Source organism: Micromys minutus, assembly GCF_963924665.1.
Source record: "Micromys minutus genome assembly, chromosome: 4".
NCBI lineage: Eukaryota > Metazoa > Chordata > Mammalia > Rodentia > Muridae > Micromys > Micromys minutus.
In genome coordinates, this window is record NC_137973.1 from 66869666 (window position 1) to 66887763 (window position 18098).

Genomic DNA, 18098 nt, shown 5'->3' on the forward strand with positions numbered 1-18098 from the left:
AATATGCAGTCACTGATAGTGGGATGCTAACCTCAGAGGCTGGGACCGCCTTAGAAACAACTCACAGACTGTGTGAAGTTCAAGAAAAAAAGAAAAGAAAACAAAACAAACAAAAAAAAGTCATGCTCAATCCTTACACACCAAGAAAACGTTGACTAATTCCGGGTTACATCCTGTTTTACATGTACTTTTTGTTCATTGTAACTATTAAGACCTTAATCTAGAGTATCAAAGCTTTAAAAAAAAGAAAAGAAAAAAAAAAAGCCGAGCACTGACACAATTGTATTTATATACATTTATGCAAAAATGTTTAAATTTTTTCTTTTATCTTTGTTTTTTAAAATAAAGTTTAAAAAATAAAAGAAGCACCATATATTATATGTGTTGAAAACAGAAACAGTATCACCCTCAGGATATGAGCGCTACATAATATGAGATAAAAACGTTGATGCTTAAAATGGTTTATGACATAGAAAACTATAAAATATAATAAACAGATAAATTAAAGTTCCATGATTTAAAAAAAAAGAAAGAAAGGAAAGGTGTGCTCCAAATAAAATATCAAAAGATAAACTTTTATAAAAGATTAGGTTTGTGAGACATGTGACCTAAACATCTTATCAGAAAAATTACAAAAACAGGATAAAATGAAAAGTTGCTAGACCTGAGAATCATTACAGGCAAGACACAAGAAAAGGCCCACTATGGGTTCTCATCTCAAACTACAGGTTATGCTCCATAGAAAGGGAAATAATCCATGGATATCTAATAGATGAGTGGGGCTTCAAGCTCCTTTATTTGGCAGAACAGGGCCATCACGTTCTTGCATGATGAATGGAATACTTAACACAAAGCCAAAGAAGCAGAGAGCAACAGGATCTTGGAAGGCTAAGAGACAGGAGCTGAAAAAGCCAATGCAGACCCAGAGGTTGGAGCATCAAACTACAGATATCAAGTGTCTGGCTATAGATGTAATAGATTTGGTAGGGTTTTTTGTTTGTTTTGGTTTTTTAATTTTGGTGTGTGTGTGTGTGTGTGTGTGTGTGTGTGTGTGTGTGTGTGTGTGTGTGTGCTAGTTGCCAATCATTTAAGCCCTTCCCTTAAATGTCTTTTGAGATGGAAATATGCCTAGCCGATGCCCACTTTACCATTCTGTTCTAGAGAAAGATAACATGTATTACAGTTTCAAAGTCCTGTGAATGAAGATTTTGGTCACATGAGAAACCTGGACCTATTTTCACACATGCCTAATTTCATTAATGAAACATAGGAACCCTTGAACTGCTGTTTAAAACAATGTTTTATGATTAGTGTTGATGCGGGATTGGGTAAGAATTTGGAGAATTCTTGAATGAGATGAGTCTATTTTGCCCAATTAAAGGGCATTAATTTGAGGGGAATTAATGGAAGGCTACTGTAGATAGAATTAAGCCCTTATCCCCCTGCCCAAAAAAAAAAAAAAGAAGAAAGAAAGAAAAAAAAAACCAGTACCAATGAATATGATATGATTCTTTAAGCTTGTGCAGAAAACAAGTTAGCATGAGATATAAGGATTCAAGGTCGGTCTTATTCAAAGAAAATTATGTCTTTATTTTATAAAGGAGGAAAAATGGAAATGTTTCTTAAATTTTTATTAAGAGCAGAAGAGAGATAGGAAATGAAAAATTACATCTGGGAGTGTAGGTATGGGTTTCTCAAAGGAGAATAAAAGAGAGAGAGAGAGAGATGTCTGATAAGAGAAGAAGATATGCACATGTAGGCATAGATGGTCCTGGAGTCCCAGTTTATTTAAAAAGCTTTATGTAACAGTATGCAATGACAGAATTAAAATCCAAGAAAATTCTCCTTTGAGTATCAAACACCAGAAACTGTGCAAAGGAGCTCAGAAACAGGCACACAGCAGATTCTCCTCAGAGAGACAAACTATGTCTTGATCATTATTTGATTTCTAACTTCAGCCTATCGTACTATGAAAGAAGACTTTTTTGTTGTTATTTTAAGCCACCTGGTTCATGATTGTTTGTCCTGAAGAAACTGATTTAAATGTCAGGCTTCATGCTGTGGGAATATAAAGAAAATCATACCAGTAGGCTATGTATGCAAGTGTTTGATAGGAGAGCACATTGTTGAAGAGCAGCAAGTATTTAGTATTTACCGAGGGCATGTAAGCATAATCTTCAAGTGTAGACATCTTGATAAATAAATTTACCTAGGGTCAAAGGAAGAGCAATGAAAATAATTGTCAAGAGGAGTTTGTTCAATAAATTTCTACTTGGGAAAAAATGTTGGATACTTTCCAAATGTAAAAAAAAAAAAAAAAAAAAAAAAAAAAAAAAAGGACAACAAAGAATGAAGTGTTGAAGATACAAAGATGGCTGCAGGAAAAAGTAGTAAAAATACAAATGCCAGGTCTTAGATCAATCAAGAAGTGTCCAGATAGCGAAAGAAGAAACAATTGCATGTATGTGTGGAAATTATTGAATGAATATATTCAATTTAGTAAGTAAAGACACAAAACTTACTGAACGTAAAGGGGAAATAGAAGATTCAAGGAATATGTAAACTTTATATCTAAGAACATAATACTAGCACAGGGGGAGAGAATGTTTGGTATAGAATCAAAAATTACTTTTCTTTTTATTGAAAATAAAGCTTTTACATACAATATACTCTTGTTATGGTTCCCCTCCCCCATCTCCTTTCAGCTCTTCTTCCTTCCCTCCCATCTGAGATCCATACCCTTTTCCTTCTCTATCTCTCCTTAGGAAACAAACCAGCCTCTAAGAAATAATAATAAATTAGAATAAGATAAAACAAAAACAAAAAAAAATATGATAGGACAAAAGAAACAAAAGAAAAAGAGCCAAACGAAAAGCACAAGAAATGGGCTACAGAGCTAAACAAAGAATTCTCAACAGAGGGATATTGAATGGCTGAGAAGCACCTAAGGAAATGTTTGACAACCCTACTCAGCAGTCTCTGGTTTGGCCTTTCCTTCTGAGACTGCTCCACCTTGAGATCCATCCCATTTATACACACCAAATCCAGACACTCTTGTGGATGCCGAGAAGTGCATGCTGAAAGGATCCTGATATAGCTGTCTCCTGAGAGGCTGACAAATACAGATGTAGATGCTTGCAGCCAACTACTGGACTGAGCATAGGGCTGAAGGAGTTAAAAAAAAGGCTGAAGAAGCTAAAGTGGTTTGCAATCCCATAGGAAGATCAACAATCTTAACCAACCACATGCCCCAGAGCTCCCAGGGACTAAATCACCAACCAAAGAGCACACATGGAGGGGACCCATGGCTCTAGCCACATATTTAGCAGAGGATGGCATTGTCTGGCAACAATAGGAGGAGATGCCCTTGGTCCTGTGAAGGCTCATTTGCCCGATGTAGGGAAATGCCAGGGTGGTGAGGTAGAAGTAGTTGGATGGGAATGGGAGCATCATCATAGAAGCAAAGGGCGCATGAATGGGAAAGGAGTAAACCTGGAAAGGAGATAATATTTGAAATGTAAATACATAAAATACCCAATAAAATGCAAAAAAATGTGAGGTAAGAAACTTTCAAAGATGCCATTGAGTTCACTCTTCGTTAAATTTTTTTAATTTATTTTCTTTACAACCCAATATCAGCCCATCCTTTCCTCCCAGTACCCTTCATGCAAGTCCTCCCCTCTTCCCTCTTTTTCTTTCAGGAAGAAGCCTACCTTTTGGTGTCCATCCCTACCATCCCCCACCCCCACCTCCCACATGTAAATTCTATGTGGGACTAGGCTTATCCTCTCACACTGATGCCAGGCAAGGCTGTCCATTTAGGGACACAGGGATCATGGGAAGGCAGGAAATAGGCTCAAAGACATCACCTGCTTCAGTTGATTGAAGAACCTGAATAAAGACCAAGCTGCTCATCTGCTACATATGTGTTAGGAATAAGGGAGCAGCTAGGTCCAGCCCTTTCTTGATCTTTGGTTGATAACTCAGTCTCTAAGAGTCCCCAGGGTCCAGGTTAGTTGACTCTGTTGGTCTTCTTGTCAGGTTTCTGTCATCTCTGTGTCCCTCAATGTTTGCCATCTACTACTAGGCATGGGCCTAACCTTAAGAATGCTTTGTTTGTCCAGTGAGACTCCCTTGCAGAAAATTCTTTTTTTTCATTTGCAAGTAGTTATCAATTGGAAATAGAAATTTAAATTGGGCTGGGGACATGAATCCTTTTCTCTCAACTCTAAAACCCCATATGGTGTAGACCCAGGCAGGCCCAGCTCATGCTGACTCAGACTCTGAGTTCATATGTGTGCCAGATCTTTTGTGTCTGGAATGCCTTTATTTATTGGTGATATCTATTTCCTCTAATTGTTACATGCTTTCTGCTTCATCTTCTGCAGAGTTTCCTGAGCCCTGATGGGAGAAATTGATGGAGACATCCCATTAGGGATTAAGTGTTTCAAGGTCTCTCACTCTCAGAACATTGTTCACCTGTGGGTCTCTGACTTTGTTTGCAACTACTGCACAAGGAAGCTTTTCTGATGATGGCTGAAAAAAAAAATCGATTTGAATGTAGCCTAATGCTATTAAAATTCATGTTTTACTATATATTTTAGCAGAACAGTAGTATTTTGTTTTACCCTAGGCCCCTAGCCTTCCTAGTCTCAGGTTCTTGACTATCCAAAGTAGCATCAGGCATGGACCCTATTGCATGAAGTGATCCTCAAATCAGATTAGGTATTGGTTGTTAGTCCCACAATCTCTGTGCCACAATTGCATTCGCACATCTTGCAGGCAAGTCACCATGTAGATTGAAGGGTTTGCAGTTGGGGTGGTGCTTATGTTTCTCCTTTGGTTGGGCATTTTCCACTGCTGTGATCTGAACAGTAACCCACAGAGATGATGTCTATGTAGACACCAGCACAGCTTCTCCATGTTCCATGAGTTGTGTAGGTGTTATCTTCAGCCAGAGCGCCTTACTATCAGTTTGTGAAAAGCAGTCGATACCCTTGACAATAGCCCAGATTTAGGGGTTGCTTCCCATGGAACCACTTTGGCCAACAACTAGATTAGATATGATCCATTCATGGTACTGGAAACTTCATTTAGTAACAAGAGATGTTAAGCTGAGGCTCTGTATCTCTGTTGTTTATTGTATTTAGATTGCCTTCATGTAGGTATATATTTTAGGAATTTTTTAAATTAGGTTTTCATATGAACCTTCAAATAGCCTTTAGATTTAGCTTCCTCTCCTGGTGTTCCCTCCCTTCCCTTTTTGTTCTCTTCATTTCTGTCTGCCATCCCATAACTATCTATTCTATTTTCCCTTCTTAGGAAGATCCATCTCTCCTATATAATCCTTTCTCTATGCCTAATCTCTGTGGTTATACAAATTGTAGCTTGTTTATTAATAACAACAGCAAACATCCAAATATAAATGGATACATATTATATTTGCTTTTTGGGGTCTGGGTTATCTCTCTCAGGATGATTTGTTTCTGGGTTCATCAATTTATCTGAAAATTTCATTTTTTATTACCCGATTGATATAGTAATTATAGCAAGTATTCTTAATTCTGTGGTTTTAGCATCCCTCCTTATTGTCTGGACAATGGAATGGAGATGTATTGATTGCCTGCCTATCTTTGTTGCTGTTCTATTGTTGTGATAAAACACCATGGCCAAGGCAACTTGAAGAAGAAAGTTTATTTGTGGAATATGCTTACAGAGGATTAGGTCCATAATGGCCAGGTTAGCAGGCAGCAGACACTGAGGTGGAAGCTGAAAGCCTAGAGACGAGGGCTTATATTTTGAAATAGCAGCAGAAAGCCAAGAGAATACACTGGAAAGAATGCAGGGCTTTGGAAACGTTAAAGCTGGAGCCTAGTAGCATAGTTCCTCTAGCAAGATCACACCTCTTTCTCTCTAAAGAAAGATACTTTTATTTTAGAATAGATTCAGATTTACAGAAAGCTTGAAATGACAGTGGTGCATTTTATCCTGTTTTCCTAGTGTTAATATCTTATACTATCATGATCTATTTGTTACAACAAATAAAACAAGGCCAACACATCATTGTTACTGAGCTTCGTTATTTATGAACAGTTCCTTACTTTCTATCCATCATCTTTTCAAAAAGACTTTCTTATTATTATTTCAAGCCCATTGTTGTTTTAATGTATGCATGTATGTGCCACTGGAAGTCAGAAGGCATCAGATTTCTCCCATGACTAGAAGTATCCCAAGCCTTAGTTCCTCCACTAGCCAGCAGCATTGCCTGAAATACTATCTGATTATGCTTATTTTAGGAAGGCCTGCTAAAATAAAATTTTACATATGAAATATATAGCACAATGTCAACCAGTTAAGACAGGAAATAATAACATATAAGTGTTTGTTTAACAAATAAAGTAGAGTCAAAATACACCCTAGATATTATGCCTCATAATAAAATGCATAAAAGCTTCATGACCATTAGCAGTAAGTAATAAATATTCACATAAATGATAGAACACTTGATTCTACTTATGAAATTAGATCATTTTAGTTTGCCAACAGGTGGAGCCTATTAACACCACAAGCTGCACTGTCTCTCATCCTGGCTGTTTTCCAACATCCTCGTATCTTTCTGATGCATGAGGCACACACATGTCGTGCACACATATGTAAATCACAGGTCCTGTTCATGCTGTTAGCTTCTGCCTCTTACTCTGTGTTTCTATTGAAGTTCACAAGAGGAGAAGGAAGAATATACATTTTAAAGAAAAACAGGTGAGTGTGTTCAGATAAGAGTAAGACTGGGAATTTGAAGTTACTTTGCACCTCCAAAACCCTTTCTTTACACACACACACACACACACACACACACACACACAGGTCTGTAATCTATGACGTTCTGTACTTCAAGAGCACATTCTATCCTCACAAAGTGGTACACTAAGTTGGAAGAATCACAAGAATACCTGTTGTTTTAGCATCCCTCCGTGTTGTTAAATATTCCAATACTTTTTCTTTGTCTCAGGGGAAAACATACTGCTAGACCACAGGTTCCATCATCGCTGGCTACTTTGATGCTACATTCCGGGTACCTGGCATAGCATGTGGGGCTATCTCAGTCACCGGCTTTCACCGAGCTCAGAAGTCACGCCAGCAGGTCTGCTAGGGGAGTAATGTTTAAGTTCCGAGCACAAGCGTCTGGAACCACATAAACATATGTGCACACTCACGTTCCCCACCGGTGTCTTTTACCGGGGACAAAAAGACATCCGCTGCATCAGTTTGTCTTAGAAACATTTACATTCCTGGTTTACATTAGTGCTGGAATACTCTAATCTGAGAAGAATCCTCCAGGATAGAAGTGTGGGTCAATTTGAGGGCACTAAAAGCAAAGCAAAGGGGGCAGATTTCCGTTGACACGGGTTAGGAGTCGAAAAGAGCTGGGTATACACTAAAAGTGGGAGCAAAGGGGAAAAAAATCTCAGACTGAAAATATAAACTGGATTCAAATATTAGATTAAATCCCAAAGCCAGCGACACAGAAGTATAGTTGGCTACCGCATTCCTACACACTGTCCCCAGATTCATCTGTCATTTTGCTTTCTATTTACTAGCGAACAGCCAGTTGTTTCAGGAAAATAAATCTTACTGTAAAACTCAGAGCAAAACCCTAAAGTTAAAAGAGGGTTGTCAGCACTGAATTTCAGGGAGAAAGCACTTCTTTCCTGTGCCACCAGCTGGCATCTGCCAAGAAAGAAACAGAGAAGGGATGAAACCCAGAATGTGGGCTAGAGACTCTAAGACCAGGAGCTTGTAGGGTGGGGAACTGGAGAGGAGGTGTTCCATCAGTCAGTCTCGCTACCCGCGACGTCACAGAAGCTGGGGACTCCTGGAGACTATAAAGCGCGCCTTCAGTGCAGATCTCAGCTCTCCCGCCGCTGCCTGGGAGCTCCCCCTGGCAGACCCAAGCGAGGAAAGTCTCTGGTTCTTTCCTGCCCAGCAGCGCAACAAACTACCAGGAGCAAGTGAGGCTCCGCAGTCTTTGCCCCATCACCGCATCCCAAGGGGGCGGTACCATCACAGCCTGCTGCCAGGTAGTACCCAAAATCTACGTGCCCAAGCGGTGAAGAACTTCAAAGGAGCTGGCTTCTGCTGGCCGCCCGGAGTGTAGCAGGTCCCAGGTTGCAGACGCTGGCCATGGCCTCAGTCCCCTCGGGCGAAAACTGGACCGACGGGACTGTGGGAGTGGAAACCCATTCTGGGAATCTGAGCGCCGCGCTGGGTGTCACTGAGTGGCTTGCGCTCCAAGCTGGCAACTTCTCTTCAGCCCTAGGGTTGCCGGCGACATCCCAGGCACCTACCCAGGTCCGGGCTAACCTGACGAACCAGTTTGTGCAGCCTTCCTGGCGGATCGCGCTCTGGTCGCTGGCCTATGGCTTGGTGGTGGCCGTGGCAGTGTTCGGAAACCTCATCGTTATCTGGATCATCCTAGCCCACAAGCGCATGAGAACCGTTACCAACTATTTCCTTGTAAACCTAGCTTTCTCCGACGCCTCCGTGGCTGCCTTCAACACCTTGGTCAATTTCATCTATGGTCTTCATAGCGAGTGGTACTTTGGCGCCAACTACTGCCGCTTCCAGAACTTCTTTCCCATCACAGCGGTGTTTGCCAGCATCTACTCTATGACAGCCATTGCAGTGGACAGGTAAGGGGACAGAGAAGCGGGTGAGGCATGGAGAGGGGAGCAAAATAGGGCAAGCAGTGGGTAGCACTGTAAAACAAATGAAGATCCGATGGGCTTTTAAAGGTATAGGAACTGTGAACTCCTTTCTGATTTCATGACCTCTCCCACTCCAGTCCTGACTCCCTGGCACTAGGCATCTGGAGGGAGAGCAGAAGGCAGACGAGTGCTGTGAAAATCCATCACTCCAAATAGGCAATAATCAGCTGCAATGGCTGAGCTAATGCTTAGAATTCATGTTCCGAGAGAAAATGTTTTGTGTTCTTTTTCTCTGTTGCACAGTCACTATGCTGGCTAAGAAACATACAAAGAGCCATCCACCCATTCACCTTCTTTGTGGAGTTCTGGTCAGTCTCTGCTCTCTAAACCTGACCCAAAGCCAGCTCCCTCCTGCCATCCCTACCTGGAGTCAACAGAGGCAGCCAGCTCTTGCTGAAAGTCTTATCAGTTTCCATTTTGTTCTTGGCTAAAATTAAAGTCTAGTAATCCAAGGAAGACTCCTGTGCCTGGAAGCATGTAACTGAATTTTTCAGAAGATATAAAACGTTACACCCACAGAATAAGTGGTATATATGTGTGTATACATATATCTGCATGTATATGTGTGTATGTATCTGTGAATATATGTGTGTATATATGTATATATACATGTGTATATACATATGTATACATGTAAATATGGGGAGTTTGTTTCTCACCTAAGGTGGAAATTCTGATATGCTTAAGTAATTAAAAGCTTACTGAATCTTAAATATTTGTTAGTGTAGTCAAGTTTTTACAAATTGTCCATGCATTTGCTTTCTCTTATAGACACTAGAAAATATTTATGTTTGTGAAAACATTTGTGAGCCCTTATCTATGAGTCAATGATGGTTACATTTAAATGAAATATTATGCTAAAGATGAACAGTAGATAGCCAGGTAATACTGCATCACCTTAGTGACTGACATTTGCACAGAGCTTAATGCCTATTTAGCAGTCTTAAGGAAGTTATTATAAAGTCAAAAGGACTAAATAAATATTATTTATAAATTAAATAAAAATTATTTCTACACTCACCCATCATTATGAGAAAAAAATGCTTTTTAAAAAATATTTAATGAAGAGGTTTATGGAAATAGTTCAAATGCCAGGCCCACAATGCTAACCTGAAGGAATAATATATGCCTCTAACTAGGATAGACAAACAAACACACACACACACACACACACACACAAACACACACAACATGTTTTACAGGTCTTCAATACTATATGGTCCATTCCCCCTTTATTTATGACTGAACAAAATCAGCCCAAAGTTTGGGAGAGTGAAATTCCCTTTAAACCTTGCCCCATAGATATAGAGCAAATGTTTCCTGACATTTGCAGATCATTCATCCTGGCTTGTTCTTGCTTCTTTTGAGACAAATTTTGCATATGTGAGTTTTTATTGTTGTGATGGGGAGAGGGGTGTTAGTGTATGATGCCATCAAATAATCTGTATCTCCTTTACATCCTAATGAGGCGACACACAATTCGATGGAAATTCTAGTGTGTGTAAAAGTGTTTCTGAGGAGGAAACAGTTTCTTTCTCCAGTTTCATTTGGCCAACACTTCTGATGTAGCTTTGGGGTTGTCTTAAGTGGTAATGCAGAACTACTTCATTACACTGAGTACTTGGAAATATCATGGATTTATTACTTATTTTTCATTTATTTCATAAAAACATCATAAAACTAAATCTAAACAAAATTCCCACAGGACACATTCTGCTATGGAATGGAAGAGAGCTCAGTTTTTGTATTGAAGATCTCTTTTGCTTAAACTGTTATTTAAAGGAGTGCTCTTATCTGAGCAGACCGATTATTTAAAAACTATTACGTGTGAAGAAGACTGAGACAATTTTTAGATCCAAGAATACAACAGCTAGTAAAATTTGTTTTTACCAATCCATGGACCCTTTCAATGATATCTTATCAAACACAGACTAGGAGATGACCCTGCAGTCCTATCGTAATCTAAACTTTGGAAAATTAGTCCTTATGAGGCTGCAAGGCATCATGGATTCCCAGGTTACAGTTACATGAATGTACTGCTGCATGTGACTGACATCATTACAAACAATATATTTTCACAGACTGCATAGTTTCCTCTATAATTAATGCCTTATTAAAATAACTATAAATTAAATAATATGCAAAATGTTCCCATTAATAAAGGACATGTCCAACCAGTGGACATCAGACTTAATGCATCCCAGAATAGCTAGGTTTGTGGCTCCATGCTTTTGGAGATGACAGTCAGCATCCCTAACATAACATAAACTGGTTTATCTGACCCTATTCTGATTGGAAAGCCCACTTACTTTAATCTGTTTCTTTGCCTAAATTAAAAGATCCCCCAAGTACGGGAGGATAATAAACTTTCAGGCATACGCTCTTCCATCAACTGCAGCAAATGTTCAAAAGCCTCCTACAGCAATTAGAAAACTCAGAGCAACTTCATGGAGGCAATGGGAGGGGGAGGAGCAATGGGATTGGGGGAAGGAGATAACATCTGAAATGTAAATGCATAGAATAGCCAATAAAAAAAAGAAGAAGAAAAATAAAAGAAGGGCTATTCCCTTAATAAGCAACTGGCAGTAATGGTCACATTTATTTTTTTTTAAAGCCAATGTGTCTTTTGAAATGCATTCTGCACTAATAGAATTGATTGTTTTATTTTTACACTCTGTAACTAACTCCCCCCAAATCTCGAATGTGATCACAGGTTTTAGTTTTCTACTGGCATGTGGTAACTTACATTATTAGCAATTTCTCATTATTATTATTAGCAATTCCTTAAAGCCTGTTTTGTTGCCTAAAAGGCCACTTCTCTATCCTATTTGCCATCTTGAAACCTAATGTGGAATTACTTTCTATACCTACTCAAATTATTCTTCATTGTTCTCTCCAAATTGCCTTTCTGAAATAAAACATTTGGCTATCATACACATCTTTAAAAATGCCAAACCTTTCTAAGATCATGTTGAGGAGCCAAGATTCAAACCATAAAGAACTGGAATTGGTTAGGCCAAGATTTCCTTTCTATCTGTGAGGATCTGGCATTTGTTTATACCCTGAGAGTCACATGAAAACACATAATGAGTTCTTTGCTAACTGCATTTTAGTAGAAAGTGTAGAAGGTAGAAAATTATTAATAGAACACTTAATGAAATAAATTTTGATTTCTGCTCATTTATTGCATACAGCACTTAATTTGGGAAAATGAAGAGGCATAAATATTTTCTTGTTTTCTAGCCATGTATTTTGAAATTAAATTAGAAATTTCAGTAAGTTTTATTTCCACGCAGTAAAAAGTTATCTCAGCATACATTGTCTTGTTTGATCTGAATATGAAAGTAACTTTGTAAAATTCAATTCGTTGTTTCTTCCTGGTAAACCTAAAGGAGATAATTTCATATATTCATGTAACTGTCCAAAAACAAAGTCACAGCAAAGAATAGTTTATGTTATTTAGACACAGAGACCATCAAAATTCATAATTTTTATAAGGAACACTTAAATGAACCAAGAAATAGCTCTTATCTAATTGAGTAAAAAAAAGCAACTTACCTGCTATCTTCTGTTATACAGTTTTATAAAGTTAATTCATGCAAATTATTCATGAAGTGTTTAGGGAGTGCCTTTTTTTTATTTTACTTTTATTGGATAAATTTTATTTACATTTCAAATGTTATACTCTTTCCTGGTTTCCTCTCCATAAGCTCCCTATCCCATTGTTCCTCCCCTTGTTTCTCTGAGGGTGCTTCCCTCACCCTTCTGCCCCCTCCTTCCTCCCCACCCTGCTATTTCCCTACACTGGGGTATCAAGCCTTGGCAGGACAAAGGGCTTCTTTTCCCGTTGATGCCCAACAAGGCCATCCTCTGCTACATATGCAGCTGGAGCCATGGGTCCATCCATTTCTACTTTTTGGATAGTGGTTTAGTCCCTGGGAGTTCTGGTTGGTTGGTATTTTTGTTCTTATGGGGTTACATATCCCTTCGGCTCCTTCAATCCTTCCTCTAACTCCACTAGGGACCCTGTTCTCAGTTCAATGGTTGGCTGTGAAATCCACCTCTGTATTTGTCATGACCTGGCAAAGCTTCTCTGGGAACAGCTATATCAGGCTCTTGTGAGCATATATTCCTTGGGATTGGCACTATTGTCTGGGTTTGGTGGCTGTATATGGGATGGATCTCTAGGTATGGCAGTCTCTGGATGGTCTTTTCTTCAGTATCTGGTTCAAACTTTGTCTCTATATTTCCTCTTATGGATATTTTTGTTCCCCCATCTGAGGACTGAAGCATCTGTACTTTGGTCGTCCTTCTTTTTGAGCTTCATGTGGTCTGTGAATTGTATCTTGGGTAAGCCGAGCTTTTGGGCTAATATCCACTTATCAGTGAGTGCATACCATTTGTAAGATTTGGAGTTAGCTCACTCAGGATGATACTTTCTAGTTCTATCCATTTGCCTAAGAATTTCATGAAATCATTGTTTTTAATAGCTGAGTAATACTCTATTGTGTAACTATACCATATTTTCTGTATCTATTCCTGTGTTAAAGGATATCTGGGTTCTTTCCAGCTTTTGACTATTATAAATAAGACTGTTATGAACATAGCAGAGCATGTGTCCTTGTTACATGTTGGAGCATTTTGGGGGTATATGCCCAGGAGTGGTGTAGCTGGGTCCTCAGGTAGTACTATGCTCAGTTTTCTGAGGAACTTCCAGACTGAATTCCACAGTGGTTGCAGCAGCTTGCAATCCCACCAACAATAGAGTGTTCCTCTTTCTCCACATCTTCACCAGCATCTGCTGACACCTGAGTTTTTTATCTTAGCCATTCTGACAGGTTTGAGTCAGAATCTCAAGTTTGTTTTGACTTTCATTTTCTTGATGACTAAGGACATTGAACATTTCCTTGGGTGCTTCTCAGCCAATAAATATTCTTCAGTTGAGAATCGAGGAGCAGTCTGGGATTAGGGGCTTTTAAGGTAGATTCAACAAATGGCAATATTGGAAAACAGTGAAAAGTTGATCTCAAAGCTGACTTTAAGGGTATAATAAAATTTTATATTATTGCTAAAAAATACATTAATGGTTTTGTAAATGTTTCTAGAAATCTTATATCTGCCAGAGTTGAGAGCTCTCAGTTCTCCTCTACTCTCAGTAAAAGCCATACTGAAGTTACAGTTATTTGTCACTGTTCCAGCCACAGGTGATATTTTATTTAGTCCATAAAATCAATTGGATGAAGCCAACCTAAATTCAATCACCTAATATTATCGCCTTACTTATGAAATAGCAATTGAAGCTATGTCTTCAGTAATATTACTTTCAGAAACTATATAAACTTTCAGTTCTCCTGTAGTACTTTTGTGAGGGTTTTAAAGGGGCTATAGAAATTACTGGTCTATGGAGGTTAATGATAGAAGTTCTCTTTCAGTGCCAAGATCTTTAAGATTCATTTTAGTGTGTGTGTGTGTGTGTGTGTGTGTGTGTATGTGTGTGTGTGTGTGTGTGTGTTTAACACGTGTGCACATAGGTATTCGAGTGCCCCAAAGCCCAGAGGCACTGAATCCCTAGGTTCTGGGATTTTAACTCAGTAAGCACTCAACTGTTGAGCCATCTTACCAAACTGACATTGCGAATTCTTATAAAATTAGTCATGAGTGCCTATCGAAAGCAATAAACACATATTAATTCATTAGGTGATTATGTAAGGTCAGTGCCTCTAAGCTACATTCGGGGATGTGTTGTGTAATTAGAACTCCAGTTTGTGTTGCAATTACACTACGGACAGTAGGTAGCATTGTCCCAGCTAATCTGCAGTGGACAGGACCTACTGAAGCCTCGCTGCCCTCCAGTGGGTACAGCTTCCGAAAGCAACCCCTTAATACCTAACACATTATGCCAATATAATTCACATGTAAAACAAAAAGAGAGATAGAACATTAACAAAACAAATAAGAATTCTAATAAGCTTCAATCCTATCCATCACTGCTTACATTCAAAAATGTATTTCCCTATCGGCTCATTACTCATGAAGCCATTCAATCCTCTTTTCCTGTTTCCATTCAAAGAGCTGTATGCGAAATTCCAGTGAGCATGTCAGTTCTCTGACCTGACAGACCATTCTGTAGAGCTAATCTAAGGGCTTCTGCCCGCAAGTCTTGCCTCAGTTTCCAGTTCATTTGAACACTTTCTTCCTCCCTGACTACGTTTCTGAAACCCCACCTGCATGTAACAGCTGCAGTTTAGGTTGTTCAGTTTCAAATGCTGAGTCTGTTTCTTTTTTTTTCTCTTTATTTTATCGTTTGTGTAAACACTATCTCATCCAAACCTGGGTTATATGCATCACCTTGGAGCAAAATGGTTTGTTTGTTTGTGGTCTATAACTAGTTTTCTTCAGACTATAAATTGCACACAGATACAATGCAAATACATTAAATTAAATAAATCAATCAAAATTAGTCAATAATTGAGTGTGGAGAAAAAGAACGTGTATATAGATGCAGATATACATATATTTCTTCTATAACCAATCAAACATAAAGTATGATTAGGATAAAGTAACACTGGCTATTGGGGCAAAGGACCTAATCCCTTGGAAAACTTCACTATCAAATGTTTTTCTGTTGCTTGGCCTCATATTTGAGGGCTTTTTGATGTTCTAACAACCTAAGTTTCTTGATAGCCATACACAAAAGTAAACAAAATAGTAATATGGCTGTAATTATCTATACACACAATGCATACATTCATCAAGTGCTGAAGAGTGCCTGATACCTGATTTTTAGGAATGCATGTTATGGTTCAAAAAGGCAGCATCTTTTACCAAAATGATCATTGATAGAAAGTGTGTTCTCTACAGGCTTTATCTAGAGGTTTAGCTTGGTGACAAAGGAATAGAACCAACCAGAACTCAGTGAGCAGGTCCTGCAGTACTTGCAGTTTCTGGGTGATCTTGTCTGACCCAAGAGCAAATGAAAAGGGGAATAAAATACTGTTTTCTCTAGAAGTATTTGTCTTGCCTTCAGTTTGAACACAGCATGACAAGCAGGAAAAAAAAGCTGTCAGGCATAGCCAAAGCTTTCTAAATCTTCTTCACTCTGGTCCCCATCTGCCATCCTGATGATTCCACTTCCCCACTGTAGTATTGAAATCTGTTCACTGTTAAAAGGAGCATCCACAGTGAAAAAATATGTGTGTTTTTAGTGTGTGTAGTGGGGATGCTCATGTGTATGTATGCGTGTGCATATATGTGTGTGTGTTTTGTAACAGAATTTCCCTCTACAGTCCATACTGGCCTGGAACTAACACTGTGCTGATGAAATCAGAAAAGTGGGTATCGTCACCTCCATATCTAGACAATTTTGAGTTTTGTTTGTTTGGGACGTGGAATTCAGTTTAGGTTGCTTTATTATTCTCAAGAGTGGAACCTGTCCTGGAGTGTGGTAAACCTACCAAGGCTCACATTATTAATGAAAACTTATCAACATAGAAACCTACAATTGTCCAAGATGCAAAGAATCAGACACTGTAGCGTGTTCCGCCCTTCAGGAAAAGTATATACTGTGCCCCTCCTCCTTAGGCTCAGAGATTACTGCAGAAAAAGAGCTGGAAAGAGCATACGAGCCAGAGATGACAGATGACTATAAATATCTTTAGTCTTCTGGACACAGTGGGGCAGCTGCACATGTAATCTCAAAGCACAAGACCTGTCCAGCACAAGGGAGACAGTTCAAGCAAGAAGAGAGTAGGGCTCAAGTTTGCTCCATAACCAATGAATTGTTGGCCGCTGTTCACTGTTGGGAAAGAACTGGTTTTCTCTAAGGTATAGTCTCTGAAATAAGTCAACTACACTCCAAATGTGGATGGCCACACATCCAGGAATATTTGCTTATCGCAAATTGTCCATAATGAAAGTAAGAATGACTAACATTGGGAAAGTAATGGAGATGAATCTAGGAAAAGTTAAGAGAGAGAAAAGTAAATATGATTAAAAAAAGCTATTGTATAAAATTTTCTTAAAATTTATTTAAAAATTTAAAGTACATAAGAAATCTGATTTTTAAAAAGTAAAATTGATTTTACTTTCCCTCGCAGTTATCAAATGCCAATAGCTCCTCAAATGAGGGAGGAATTCCATGCCTGCTTCTCCACCTCCATGCTGAGATTTTGCCTGGCTTGAGCCTGACAAATATTATTTATGCTATCAAAGTTGTCATGTGTTCATCTGTGTTACTGCCCTGTTATGCACAGATGCAGTTTCCTTGAAATTATTTCATTTACCGTTTTTATGAGAATATTTGTTATCTTTTTATTGGATATTTTCTTTATTTACATTTCAAATGTAAACCCTTTCCTGGTTTCCCATGCAGAATCCCCCTTTCACATCCCCCAAACCCTGCTTCTGTGAGAGTGCTTCCCAACTTACCCACTCACTCACTCCCGCCTCCTGCCATGGCATTTCCCTACTCTGGGACATCCAGCCTTCACAGGACCAATGGCCTCTCCTCTCATTGATGCCCAATAAGGCCATCCTCTGGCAAATATGGGGCTGGAGCTATGGGTTCGATCCTACTCTTTGGTTAGTGGTTTAGTCCCTGGGAGTTCTGGGGAGTATGGTTGGGTGGCATTGTTGTTCTTCCTATGCAGCTGCAAACCCCTCAGCTCCTTCAGTCCTTTATCTAACTTCTCCATTGGAGACCCGGTTCTCAGTCCAGTGGTTGGCTGCAAGCATCTGCCTCTGTATTTTGCCAAAGTCTCTCAGAAGATAGCTATATCAGTCTCCTGTCAGCATGAACTTCTTGTCATCCACAGCAGAGTCTAGGTTTGGTGACTGTATATGTCATGGATCCCCAGGTGGCAGTCTCAGGATGGACTTTTCTTCCATCTCTGTTGCACACTTTGTCTCCATATTTTCTCCTGTAAGTATTTTGTTCCCCCTTCTAAGAAGGACTGAAGCATCCACACTTTGGTCTTCCTTCTTCTGGAGCTTCATATGGTATGTTGGGTATTCCAAGCTTTTTGCCTAATATCCACTTATCAGTGAGTGCATACCATGTGTGTGTGTTCTTTTGTGACTAGGTCACATGACTTAGGATCATACAATCTCTGGCTCTTACAAATTTTCCACCAGTCTTTTTGTAAACTCCCTGAGCTTTTCAGGAAACATGTGATAGGTATTTCCCATTTAGAGCTAAGTACCTCACATATTTTATTCTTTACATGTTCACCAGATAAGGGTCTATTTTAATTGTCATCTACTTCAAAAAGCTGTGATGATGCTTGAGAGATACTGTGATCTATGGGTATAACAATGAGTCATTAGGGGTCATTT

The 18098-nt window shown here is 39.1% G+C and overlaps 1 protein-coding gene across 1 annotated transcript in view; it reads left to right on the top strand.

The window, feature by feature from the left end:
* Positions 1-8181: 8181 nt before the first annotated feature.
* Positions 8182-18098, top strand: part of TACR3 (tachykinin receptor 3) — a gene marked incomplete at both ends in the record, with an annotated part of 108490 nt that continues 98573 nt past the window's right edge. Inside the window, one exon of the mRNA XM_080916531.1 lies at positions 8182-8690. Coding sequence (XP_080772657.1) covers positions 8182-8690 — 509 coding nt within the window. The remainder of the gene's footprint in view (positions 8691-18098) is intronic.